At 33.8% G+C, this 12,803-nt stretch overlaps 1 protein-coding gene across 4 annotated transcripts in view; it reads right to left on the bottom strand.

Moving 5' to 3' along the window:
• The window catches only part of AKAP9 (A-kinase anchoring protein 9), a 97,108-nt gene that overhangs the window by 45,101 nt on the left and 39,204 nt on the right, over positions 1–12,803 (bottom strand). For all 4 annotated transcript variants that reach the window (XM_072329045.1, XM_072329043.1, XM_072329042.1 and 1 more), the window contains 10 exons: positions 12,129–12,326; positions 8,841–11,288; positions 7,145–7,358; positions 6,396–6,475; positions 5,820–5,958; positions 5,283–5,380; positions 4,385–4,496; positions 3,749–3,962; positions 1,673–1,769; positions 721–813 (listed from right to left, as the gene is read on the bottom strand). In XM_072329045.1, coding sequence (XP_072185146.1) covers positions 721–813; positions 1,673–1,769; positions 3,749–3,962; positions 4,385–4,496; positions 5,283–5,380; positions 5,820–5,958; positions 6,396–6,475; positions 7,145–7,358; positions 8,841–11,288; positions 12,129–12,326 — 3,693 coding nt within the window. The remainder of the gene's footprint in view (positions 1–720; positions 814–1,672; positions 1,770–3,748; positions 3,963–4,384; positions 4,497–5,282; positions 5,381–5,819; positions 5,959–6,395; positions 6,476–7,144; positions 7,359–8,840; positions 11,289–12,128; positions 12,327–12,803) is intronic.

Consider the following 12,803-nt stretch of genomic DNA (forward strand, 5'->3'; position numbering starts at 1 on the left):
AGTCTAATAAACTGTGATGCTCTTTTCAATTAAAATATATTTAGCTGGAAATTATCCAGTTATTATCCAGTTCTCTTATATATATATGTACATATGTGTTAAATAGTCTAGAAGCTATAAGGTGAGTGAAATTCAAGAAAGCCAACAGATCCAATAAAAATTATGCATTTTACACTATACACTAAAATGCACAATATGAACAGAAAATATGTGAAACTGTTAATATATTTGAATTGACCAGCTGCTAAGGTTAAGTAGCAAGAAACCCACTCCCTAAGTCTCAGGATTTTCTAAAGTAATGAGAATGCTTGTGTGTGATCTGTTTTCACTGGAGTTTTAAAAGGAAACACGACTCTGCACATGAACAGATATATGGTAGGAACAAGGCACTAACTGAAGGAATGTGATGAAAAGCCATAAGAACAAACAATAGGTTTGTTGGACACACTGTACTCAGTGAACAAATCCCATAGTAAAAAACAAACAAACAAACACATACAAAGGAACAACAAAAAATCCCAAAACATCATGCAATGATAATGTTTCAGAAAGCTTATGAAAAAGACTTTCACATGCAGAATCAGAAGATCAAATTTTTAGCAAAAAAAGCAAAAACAGAATTTAGCAAACAATATTGCAACTGTACAAACTATCAGGAACAACAAATAAAAGTAACTGTATTTCAAAGCATATTTTGAAGTCACAAAATAAATGCAATACCTTTGCTATTTCTTCTTCTAATCTTTCCTGGTACTGCTTTTCTAGTAATTGTACAACATCCAATTCATTTTTCATTTCAGTTTCATTAGCAAGCTGTAAGAAAAATATGAAATCTCAAATCATTTACTTGCACTTTTATTTCATGATTTTTAAATGCTTTAAGAGATTAATTTCCCCTCAACTGGCTCATCTTTATTTCCTATAAACAACAATTTTGTACCACAAAATAAAAGCGTAAAGGACCTTCCCACATTTCTGCGCCAAGATTTTAGAAGTTGAGTTTGAAACAACTCATTTTCTAGCGCTACATGAACTATCAAAATGCAGAGGAATCAAGGCAGAAACCACAGGATCACAGTAGAAAACAACCTCACTATATTTTAAAGTGGAGAATTTCTCAGCAAGGTTTAAAGCGATACTAGGGGAGGAATGTTTGGCGTCTCTTCCATTTGCATTTGGTTTCTAAGATCTTTGGGACTATTTTGTTTTTCAAAATTTCTCCTAAACTGTGCAGTTTGTACTTAAAAAGTACTACGATTTTTTTCCATGAGTAGCCTTTAAAGAGAAATCTCAGTATTTTAAAAACTTTAGAAATCTTTGAACACTGATATTTTCCCACTTTCATGAGAAGCATTCCAATCAAAAAATCTCTTTTCAGAGAACCAATACAAAATAAAAATTAAAAAGGAAAAAATAGGATCAATTCAGCAAGTTTAGGGCTTATAATTTCTCAAAGCTTTTTTTTTTTTTTTAATTTTAATTTTTTTTTTGCAAAATCTCTTATCTTTTTCTATTTTCTCTAATGTGGATTGTCAAGCATAGAACATTGTATTGACATAATTATTTTATTACTATCAAATGTTAGTCAGTATTTCAATTTCATCTGATAGCCCATAGAATCTAAATTATATCCACTGTATGCATATTAGTTGTCAGCTGAATTATATGGTACCTCCAGTGCTAAATCTGCTCTTGGTCGATGAGGATTTTCAGTGCACTTCCCTTTCCTGAAGGACTCTTTTAGCTTCATTTGTGACTCTGGGGATATACTAAGAGGGTAAAAGAAGCAGAGAGGGAAGCGTTTAAAATAAAATAAATGTTTCAGTATACATTATTTTTTCTTCCATTCAAATAAGGCACTATATGAATATGCATATACACCAGGCACAAAGACCAATAACTGCAAATATTTTCTTCACAACATCTCTCTCCCCATGTCATTAATTTCACATACTTTTCATAATTCATCTGCTTTCCATGCACCAGATTCCATCAATATAAAACTTCTTAACATCAGTTTTGCCAACACCATCCAAACAATTGCTTTAAAGCTACTTGAGAACATGTTGTGCTCAGTGACTACAAAATTAAAGTGAATACTACAGTGTCTGTTTGAATCATTAGGATTTGATTTGTCACCCACATGACTCAGTAAGAAAAGGCGTACATGTGAAAACAGTAAGAAATCCAATATGATTCAGTTTATATGTAAATATCAACGTGTTGAAATATATTCAGTGCTGCAAATCAATTAAAAAAAAAAAGACAAAACAAAAACACACACAAAAACTGCAGTTCCCTTTTCACAATCATACTGAAAAAGTCTTAACAGAAATACACCCTCAAAAGGTCTCTGCTATCTGCTAGCACAAAGACATGAATGACTTGCTAAGAGACAGGGTGGAAGGCAGCTTGTTAGAAAGTAACTATTATCTGTGAGGCTTACAGTCTTTATCTACACTCAGTTTTACAAAAACCTTTTCTTTTGCTCAAATCTGAGTTAATTTAAAGAATCCTGAAATGGAAGTCCAGAATGATAATTTTATAATCTTTTCCATTTTTAGCTACAAAACCTAACATAATATATTTAGCATTCATGTTAGATTTGTTGAAGACCAGAAATACATTTTAAGGAATGAAAAGACCAGTTTGTAAGACAGAAAAGCAGAAATAACTGAATTAGGATATTGTAAGATACTCTTACAATAAGGGAAAAGCAGCTGTTTGAGTTTTAATGGTTGAAGGAAAACAGTTTTATCTTCATTTGTCTCAGCCTCTAAGGATTATCTTACCACAGTCCGGCCTTTTTAAAAAAGTGCTGTGGTAAGTGTATAAAATAAAAGACAATTTCTAGAAAAACATAAACAATTTCTCCCCCTTGCTAAGTAACATCTCTTACTGTTACTGTGACTCTTTGTTTTCCCTTTACAGCCAGGCTTTGGCTGAACAACAAACCCCGACAGTTTTCCCTCAAATGAAAGTACAGCAAGTGAAACGAAAAATGCATAAATACTGAACAGATTTGGACTACATCAAATGTAACAAATGAAACAAAAAGCAAACAAGAGAGGACACTGAACAGATCACAATCAGAAGCACCAAACACCCCCAGAACACCCCCACTGATTCCAGCAAAAGAATCAGCAACAGGCTCTGCAGTTGTCAGGATTCCCCCTCAAGGAGCTGTACTTCTTTCAGGTTGGAACGGTCACGGCCACGGCCAGGAAGAGGCTGATGAGCATGTCCTATGGCCCATGACTTGGTGAAAGCCAGAACCTGCTAAGTTGATCTCAATTCTGCCACAAACTTTATTGCTATATATTCTCCAAAACTACTAATTCCATGCAAGTATGCTAGAGAACATACATCATGGTATAATGACAACTACACTGTCTGGAATTTCAAGAATGGTCAACTTTTCAGCAGCCTACTGAGTTGGAAGTTTTGAACTTACAGCTAAAATGTTCATGTACATGAAGTGATGCTTATATGTTACTCAAATTAACAGATTTCCCTCTATTTGCTATAAAAATATGATACAACATATTTTACAACATTTCTCAATTCTAAATGCTGCACTACGTTGTTCAAAATGTTTATGTAATTTCTTGGCAGCAATCAACATCTCCCGAAAGAACAAAAGAATTCAAATTTCAAAGTGAAACACATAGCTTTACATGAACAGGTGTTTGGAACACTTCTGTCTGTAAGAAGTACAAAGTTGTGAGCTTTAAAGAACTGACTATACCTTGTGTAGTCAGGGGATACTTCACCACTCTGAAGCTTATCCTGTAAATGTACAATCTCTGCTGTGTACCTCTCTTCACTTTCTTTCAGCTGTTGTTGGAAATAAGACCTGAGGTGTTCCACCTCTTGAGCATGTTGCTCTTCAAGTTGTGTCTTAATATTCTCCATCTCCTTCCAACAGTGATCGTGAATCTTAGGATCAACATACTGATTATCTGAATGTGGAAAAGGGAAAAAAATATAAGAGTATAGTTTCATTCCCATCCCAAGCTCCTATCAGCATTGGAACTGAATAATAACAACAGTAAAAAATTAATTCATTTTTTTGTCATAGTAGATAACTTAGTCTTCTATCTTACAAAATTGAATAAAACCTCCATCTCTTGTTATTTCTTAAAAGTAACAGAACTCTAGCTGTGGAAAACTGAACAAGAACAAACTACAACTGATTCATAGAAAGCAATTCAATTAAATTTTAGAGATTTAAGAAAAGCATGGCATCATAATGTAAAATCTGCAAAAAGCTTTTACACGATTCAACTTGTTGTAAACTAAAAGTCAGTTAAAGGTTAAACATTCTCTTCTCTTGCTCTCTTTGAATATGTATACATTAAAAATAGCATGTGCATTTCTTTACCCATTAGACTCTGTGAAGAGGCCTGCAAGGATTCCTTTCTTGTTTCCAGATAGTTAACTTTCTCTTCTTTTTTTCCTTCAGGTTCTGAAGACAACAGCCACGACTCTTTGACCTAAGAAATAATCAAGTCAATACAAAGGACAGAAATGTGCACAGCAATAATGCAAAAAATATTAACTGTATTTACAGAAATATACAAAAGGTCAGTGGCCAATACACAAGAGAATGTAATTGACTTGACATAACAAATATGTTTCATTTTACAGCTTGAATGATCAAGTATTCATTTATGGATAGTTGATCAGCCTGTTTAGACTGAATGGAAAAGGAACTTGGGTCCTTAACAGCAAGTTAAACAGAAGCCAGCAATGCTCTAATAAGACAAAAGTCCAGCAGCCCCTTTGGCTGCATTAGAGCATTGTTGTGAAGATGAGGGAGCTGGTGTTTCCCTATTCCATTGCTGCACTTTCCAGCACAAGAGAAATGAAGTTCAGCAGAGGGCCATAAGGGAGATGAGGAGCTTGGAATAATTGTTTTACAATAAGAGTCTGAGAGAGCTGGGTAGCCTGGAGAAAATTGCCCACTGGAGTTGCTTAGTCTCCACCCTTGGAGATACTCAAAACTCAAGAGGAAATTGTCTTAGGAAGCCTGGTTGAGCTGACTGCTTTGTGCAGGGGTTAGAGGAGACAAAGTCTAAAGATGCCTTCCAGACTCAGGCCATTCTATGATTCTGTGACACAAGCAGCAGTCTTCTTTATTTTATCTCACCATACCATTGCTATGTCATTCAACCAGGATGCATAAACATGATTTTAAATACATTATTTCATTTCAAGAGGAATTCATGGAACAAATACAAATTAAAGGCCTATAGACTGCAACACTATAAAAAGATTACCTGTTTACAATCCTTCATCAACTGTGTTTGAAGTCCTCTTAGCCTGCTGTATTCTTCCAGTATCTTATGCAGAAGTCCTTCCATATGTTCTTGCATAGCTAAATTGAACAATCATCAAGGAATTAAAGCAAAATAAAATGAATATTTTATCATAAACTTTAGTACAATGTATTATTTACAACTTCTCTGCTGAAGAGTTATTCCATATAGATAACACATTAAAATAAATGGGGCACCTCTAAGTTTTAGAATGTACTTTTACAAAGCGTTTGTATATAAGATTTTTTTGGTAGAACTGCTAGCTTCTACAGAAGAAGAAGAAAAATATCATCACTTTTTCCACCAGTTTTTACTATAAAAATAGCACAAGGCAGTATCCATAAGAAAAGTAGTTCAGAATAGTGAGGAAATCTTTTAAGCTATTTAGGCACCTATAAGCAGCTACATTAGCATCTGAACAACCAGTGACATAATTGCTAGTCTGAAATACTTGAAATCAATGTTTGTTTAACTAGCATGATAGCACAATGCTATTACCTTGAATTTGACTTCTGTGTCTCGTTAATTCCATATCAAGGTTTTCCTTCTCAGCAGCAGGTCTATTGAAAATATCCTGTTCCCTATCACCAGCTTCTATCACAGTTGCAGATTTTTCATTCCAGCTATCACAGAAAGTCTGCACAACAAATGAAACATAGAAAAAAGTGAAGAATTGTTTATAAATGTATCAAAAAACATGGAAAAATAGTGTAATTGGTACCTACTGCTAGAGCAAAGGCTAAAAAGAATCTTCAACATTTGATCACAATATTTAGTTACTGAAAAACACTGCACTGAAGATTAAAACTAAGCATTAGACAGAAGAATTTGCTGTAGAAGGAGATGAAAGTTTGGAAAAAAACGCAAAAACCTTTGCAACTTTATTTTAGAAGTTTGTATTCAGAGATCAAGGCAAAAAGAAAAGCTACAAAGAAAACCTGTTAAAGATGACGCACAAAGCAGGGTCATCTAGAGCAGGTTAAAGATGATGCAGAAAAACATGATGATTCACTGTATTCATAATTCTCCATTTTCAAGTGTTAGACTAAAAAAAAGCTTTTAGTTAAGTCTTACCTGCATGAGCCTAGAACATTCCTCTCTTATAGCTTCATTCAGCTTTTCTATAAGTCTCTGAGACGATGAGACTTCATCATCTATGAATACAAATGATTAATATTATTAAACACTTGATGCACAACAAATTTTCAAATAGCTTCATGTGTCAATGAACTCTAGAAATATCAAACATTACTTAAAAATACAAGAGAGCAAATAACTTACTATGCAAAAAAATTACACAAGGGCAAATAAAGGAGTGACATAAGCTGTAGAGACAGAAAATAAATCTGATAACATAGAATCCCATGGAGAAAAAAGGGCAAAGGATGATGTTTTTAAACCTTACTTAATAAGGCAGGAAGCCAATTCATAAACTTAAAGACACTGAATGAAACAAGCTTAAAAATATTCTCATGACGCATTTGTTTAATATTGCAGTAAATAATTCAAATGGAAAACGAACACATTACATATTTCCTTGCAATTAAATGATCTAATACAAATAGAAAAAACGAGCTGTAATACTTTTCATTCCTATTTTTTATATCCTTTTTATCCTTTCTTTAAATATCCTCGGTAATAAAGAATCTATAATGGGAAAATACTATGACAAAAAACACTGTAAAATGTTCTTTGAATATAATTTATTGGACAGCCACTTATACCTTCCCCTCCTCCCCCACCAAAGTCTTGTGCCTATTTTATTTTAAAGATGCTATATATATTTCCTATCAAGAGCTACACTCATAATTTTCTCAACTTACCTGCTGCTTGAATTTTCATGGACTGGAGCTCCATTTGATAAACTTTTTTAAGATCATTCATCTCTCGTAAATGACTACGTATAAGCTCCTCTTTAAGACTGCAAAGTTCACTCTCTTTTTCAGCTTTCAGGTGCTCACGGACCTGGTCTACATGAGCTGAATAAACCAGGGAAAGGCAAATGCGCTGTGCTTCCATCTGTAGCTGCAAATCAGCCTTTGAATAAAAATGCACACTTTACAAAGAATGAAAAAAGAGAAAAAGAATACAAGAATGTCCAGTCTTGGTAAATTTCTGAAATTAATACTTAAGATGTTGAATGGAATGCTTCGTATATGTCATATATTAAATAATTTTAAATACGCACATTTTGGACACTTGAACTGTTACAACGTAGTTGACACACTTTTTCAACTTATGATAATAAAATAATAGCAGCAACAAAAAGACAAATTAAGTAACAAAACACTAAATGTTTCAGTTCCTGTCTTATGCAAGAAAGTTGTAAGCAACAATGATCTCTACACATTGCACTTCATATTGAGAACACAAACTACCTCCTCACAGTTACTCTATGGTAGAGAATTTGTACGTCTGAGATTGTTTGAGCGCAGACTATTTTCTATTTTCTACAGAAAATTACATTTGAAAGCTGTAGTTTTGTTTTGTATGGCACCTTATTTGCAGGTGGCATGGTAAGTGCCAAACAGGAGACCGGCTGCTTACTGATTTCAAATGAAACCACAATGAAATGGAAAAGAAGAAACTTAAATAGCAACCTGATCAGTCTGCTATATTACCTCAGTCTATCTGTGGATAAGGTCAAATGTAACAAACACACAACATTTTTTTTAAATTACTGAACAAAGCAGACCCTCCTTTGAGTAGGCTTTGGACCAGATGATCTCCAGATGTCCCTTCCAAGTTATGTTATTCTGTTCTACAGACTGGAGTGGCTGAAAACTAGCTCCTGCTAACAATGGACACTGGTGATGTTAAATACTTAGGGTAGAACGAGTTCCCAAATAACCTAAACCACTCCAGCAAGACTATCAATGCTTGCAGACTAAAAGCTGATGTCATGAGGAAGGCCTGGCCTTTATGTGTTGACTTAAATGAACAACAAACTTCAGTTAAGACCATCTTCCCACGTCCTTTAAAAAACCCATACCTCCCTTCACAGTCAGAACTGGACGGATTACTTAAGAAGTGATAACCACACACACACACAAGAAATTTGACAGAATATTACTATTTGACAAGTTTGATAAAAGATAACTGAAGAAGTCAAGAGCATCACTCTATGTATTGTTTACTGGGGTACTTTAAGAGCTGAAAAGCTAATCATAGATGAAAAGAATGTGTTCTAAGTTTTCATCACAAGTTTCATCAAAAGATGAAGTGCTCTAAATGTCTTCTCCTCCCTATTGTTTTGTTGTTGCTGATTTAATTGAACAGAATTGAAAGATATTTCTTTCACTGAAAAATAGCACCCTTCTATATACTGACTACAGTTTATAGGTCCAGTCATTCATACAATACCTTAAAACTATTAGCTGCTCTCTGTCACATACTCATCATCTCGCACATGCATTTTAAAGCAGCTATAAGGCAAAACATGGTACAAGTTTCCAAGGGCAAGCTTCTAAGAGTTGTTATAGGTAAATGATTCTTTCTCTACTGTTTTATGTAACATACCTGTTCTGATTTTAGTGCATTCACTTGCTGCTGAAGATGATTATTTTCAGTTTGTGTAATGGCAATTAATGATGTTTCATCTGCCAGCCTGTCTGTCATCTCATGCAAATGTTCTACAAAAGCTGGCTGTTCTGGCTTCAACATTTGCTGAACTTTCTGTACTTTTGTAACCTGATGACTGATAGCTTTACCAGAGCCTGGATTTTCTCTTACATTTATTCCTTCACCAACTTCATTGCTTGGAGCAGATGTTTGATTTCTACTTTCATATGCTGGAGTAGCAGTCTCTCTTACTTTCCCTTTAAAGCATTTTGTCTGATGTTCAGTATTACTAATATTTTCTCTCTTAGCATGGCTAATTATAAATTCTAGCTCTTTACATTTTGCTAGAACTTTCTCCTTCTCATCTTTTAAGGATTTAACCTTTTCACTTAAATGACAAACTTCATTATGCTTTGACTTCAACTGCTCAGAAAGATCAGAAAGTCTCAGGGATAATTCCAGTTTCTCACGCTGGGTAACTTCAAGCTTTTCCATAAGTTCTGTTGCATCTTTCTCAACAACTTCTCCAGCCTCAACAGTGTCCACCCTAGACCCCTTGTTTTCACTACTCTCCTCAAAACTGGAAGTTCTACTTTTAAATAAAACTGGTCTACTGCTTTGCAGATGGTGAACTTCTTCACTCAAAGCTTTAAGTTTGATTTTGTATTCGGCTTCCAGCTTATTCATATTCTCTTCCAACACGTTATTTGCCTTCAGAAGACTTTCACATTCTTTCTGCAGCCCTTTGTAATTAGCTTCAAGTTCTTTCTCAGTAGACAAAAATGCACTTTTCTGCCTTTCAGTATCCTCTTGGAGTTGAATATTTAGTTTTTTAAGTTGCTCATTCTCTGTAATCAGGTCTTCTATTCTTTTTTGTACATCCAAATTTTCTGACTTAGAACTCACACTGTCATTCAAAATGACATTTTCTTCAGAGATTACCAACATGCTTTTTAATTTCGCTTCAAGAGTTTTGTTTTCCCCTTGAAGTAGAGTATTCTGTGTTTCAAGTTCACTACATTTGTTTTGAAGGCTATCTTCTGTCTCCCTCATTTGTTTCTGCATCAATTCAGTTTTAAGCTGCAGCTCTTGAATTTCTTGTTCAAGAGTACCCTTTTCTTTTTCTTCTTGCCTAAGGACTTCAATTTCTTTCTGCAGTTCATGGATCTGAAGTGTCATTTCTTCAGATTTAGAATTTACAATAGACTGCTGTAAATCTTTAAGCTTTGAAATCTCTAATATCAGCTGGTTTTGCTTTGTGATTAAGTTGTCCTTTTCAAGTTGCATGGCTTCTATCTTTTGGCTCATTTCTTTTTTCACTCCATCCAACTGCTGCTTATGGTGCATATTCAAGTTAGCTTTAAGGCTTTCCATGTTCACCATGTGCTCTTTTTGTAAGTCTTCTTTAAGTCTGGAAAGCTCCTCTTCATGACTAAACAAAAGCTTTGTCCTCAGCCTCTCTAATTCTGCTTCTTGAGATTCTGCCATCCTGTCCAAAACCGCATCCTTCTCTCTTTCTAGCATTTCAAGTTTTATTTTGTAATTTGTGACTTCTGCCTCATGTTTTAGTTCTAACTCCTTCCTAAATTCTGAGGCAGAAGCCAGCTGAGTTTTTAGATCTTCAATCACAATCTGATATTTTTCTGCTTCATTCAACCTACATTCCATATCCATTATAGTTTGTTTGGCTCTCTGAACCTGTTCCCTTGAAAAATTCAGTTCTTGTAAAAGATCTTCAATTTTAGTTTGTTGAAGAGACTTCTCTGCTGAAATTACTTCCATCTGTTGTGACAGTTCTTGCTTTATTTTTTCCCTTTCATTATCAGCATCTTGCAATTTCACATTCAGTTCATTAATTTTAACATTCATTAAATGCATTTGATCTTTATTAACATTATCACTCAAATATAGACTTGAAGTTTTCTCCAGTTCTACTTTTTGTTGCGCAAGACGTTGTTCAATTTCCACTGTATGCTGCTTAATTAATTCTTGCTTCATTTGTACAATCTGCTGGCCATGCATTTCATCTAATTCAGCCTGAAGTTGTGCCAGTCTCCTTTGTGTTTCTAATTCCATCCTTTGCACAATGTCAGCTTCAGACTGGCTGTCTTTATAACATCGTTTCTGTAGTTCTTCCACAGTTCCCATTAATTGTTTAATTTCATCAGAACATTGTCTTTCTTTCTGCTTGTAGGTGCTAAGTTCAATTCTCATATTGCTTATCTCCAGGTTCTTTAGTGAAATTTGTTCTTTTAATTCTTCATGCAATTTACTGACATCTGATAATTTTTCCTTAAGCTGAAACGATTTTTTTTCTTCTTCTTTAAGTTTTGCTTCCAGCTCTTCAACTAATGCCTCTTTTTCTTGTAGTTTATTCATATCTTCTTCCTCATTTCTTTGCTTCTCCTTAAAAATGGAGCAAAACCAATTTTAGTTCATTTTCTGAGCACTGGAACATTTATACACTTAGCTATTGAAACATTACATCCTTCTTGATAATATCATCAGCTAGAGATCATTTATAAAAACTAAATTAATTATTTGTTGCCTTCTCTGTAAGGATTTCTGTACATTTGGGATATGTGACTTTTTCCCTTTATATGCAAAAGTAAAATAAAATAAAATAAAATAAAATAAAATAAAATAAAATAAAATAAAATAAAATAAAATAAAATAAAATAAAATAAAATAAAATAAAATAAAATAAAATAAAATAAATCCCAACATAAACAAACATAAAAAAATCATTTCAATTTTTTTCTAGTTGTGTTATGTGATTCTAAAAGTTATTTTGCACAATTTCCTGAAAGCTTAGCTTTTTTTCTCACTTTTAACAGATTTCAATTCTGTTAGCTACTTCTAAGCTTTCAATTATGGACAATATTAATGTATATAAGAAATTCATTCCTCACCACAGAAAGCTATTTAAGCTTTTTTAATTTCTTAAACTTTTTAATTTTTTTCTAACAAATCGCCATTTAATAAAGGCATTTTATTGATCTGTGTAGTTTCAACTATCCTTGTAAATTTTCTGCAGTTTTTAAGAACAGGATGCATACTGCTGACATATGCATTTCAGCTGAAAATTCCACGTAAATAATGTGTAAATTACATGTGGCCCTTTCAAAGGTCCAAAAAAAATCCAATGGGACTACAAAATCCTGAAAAGGAAACAGAATAGCAAAGATATGTTTCTGGTTGGAATCCTGAAAAACAGCAAAGATACACTTCTGACAAGGAACGTACCTTTTCATATGTTTTGATCATGCCTTGAAGATGCGCTATCTGAACTTCAAATTCTTCATTTTTCTTTTGGTAATTCTTTAGTAGACATTCTTGATCTTCAAGCTGCTGCTGATGTGAAAGTATCTGTTGCTTGGCTTGCAGTAAATCAGCCGCTGTGCAACTGTGACTGGTGTTCCTTAGGGCTTCACTTGCCTGTAACTTGTATACATTAATAAATAAATAAATAAATCAGGATTATAAGAAACAGTTTGATTGCAGAGACAGCTTTGACTTTCACTTTCTTATTCCATCTCATAAGGACAAACAAAACCATAACATTTTAGAAGATCTCTTACAAGGTACTGAAATATTATTACAGTTGATAAAAATATTTAATATTACATTCCTTTAAAGTGAACTAGCACAGCAGTGTTTCAGAACAATCTCAAATGGTGAGATGAACTATTTGTGATTATTGTTTCCCAAATCCAACTTCAATTTAGTAACAGAATGAATTAGTTAGGTAATTAAAATTAATGAACACAAGATGCATATTTTATCCGAAAATATAGGACTGCAGCATTAAGCAGTGACTCACCAAAACTAATGGCTGGCTGTTTTGATAAGAAAGGTAACAGGTTGGATTTCAGCCCTATACTTTAAGAAGAGTAATTACATGAGCTTTTGCTCCCCAAG

Source organism: Excalfactoria chinensis, chromosome 2 (assembly GCF_039878825.1).
Source record: "Excalfactoria chinensis isolate bCotChi1 chromosome 2, bCotChi1.hap2, whole genome shotgun sequence".
Classification (NCBI taxonomy): domain Eukaryota; kingdom Metazoa; phylum Chordata; class Aves; order Galliformes; family Phasianidae; genus Excalfactoria; species Excalfactoria chinensis.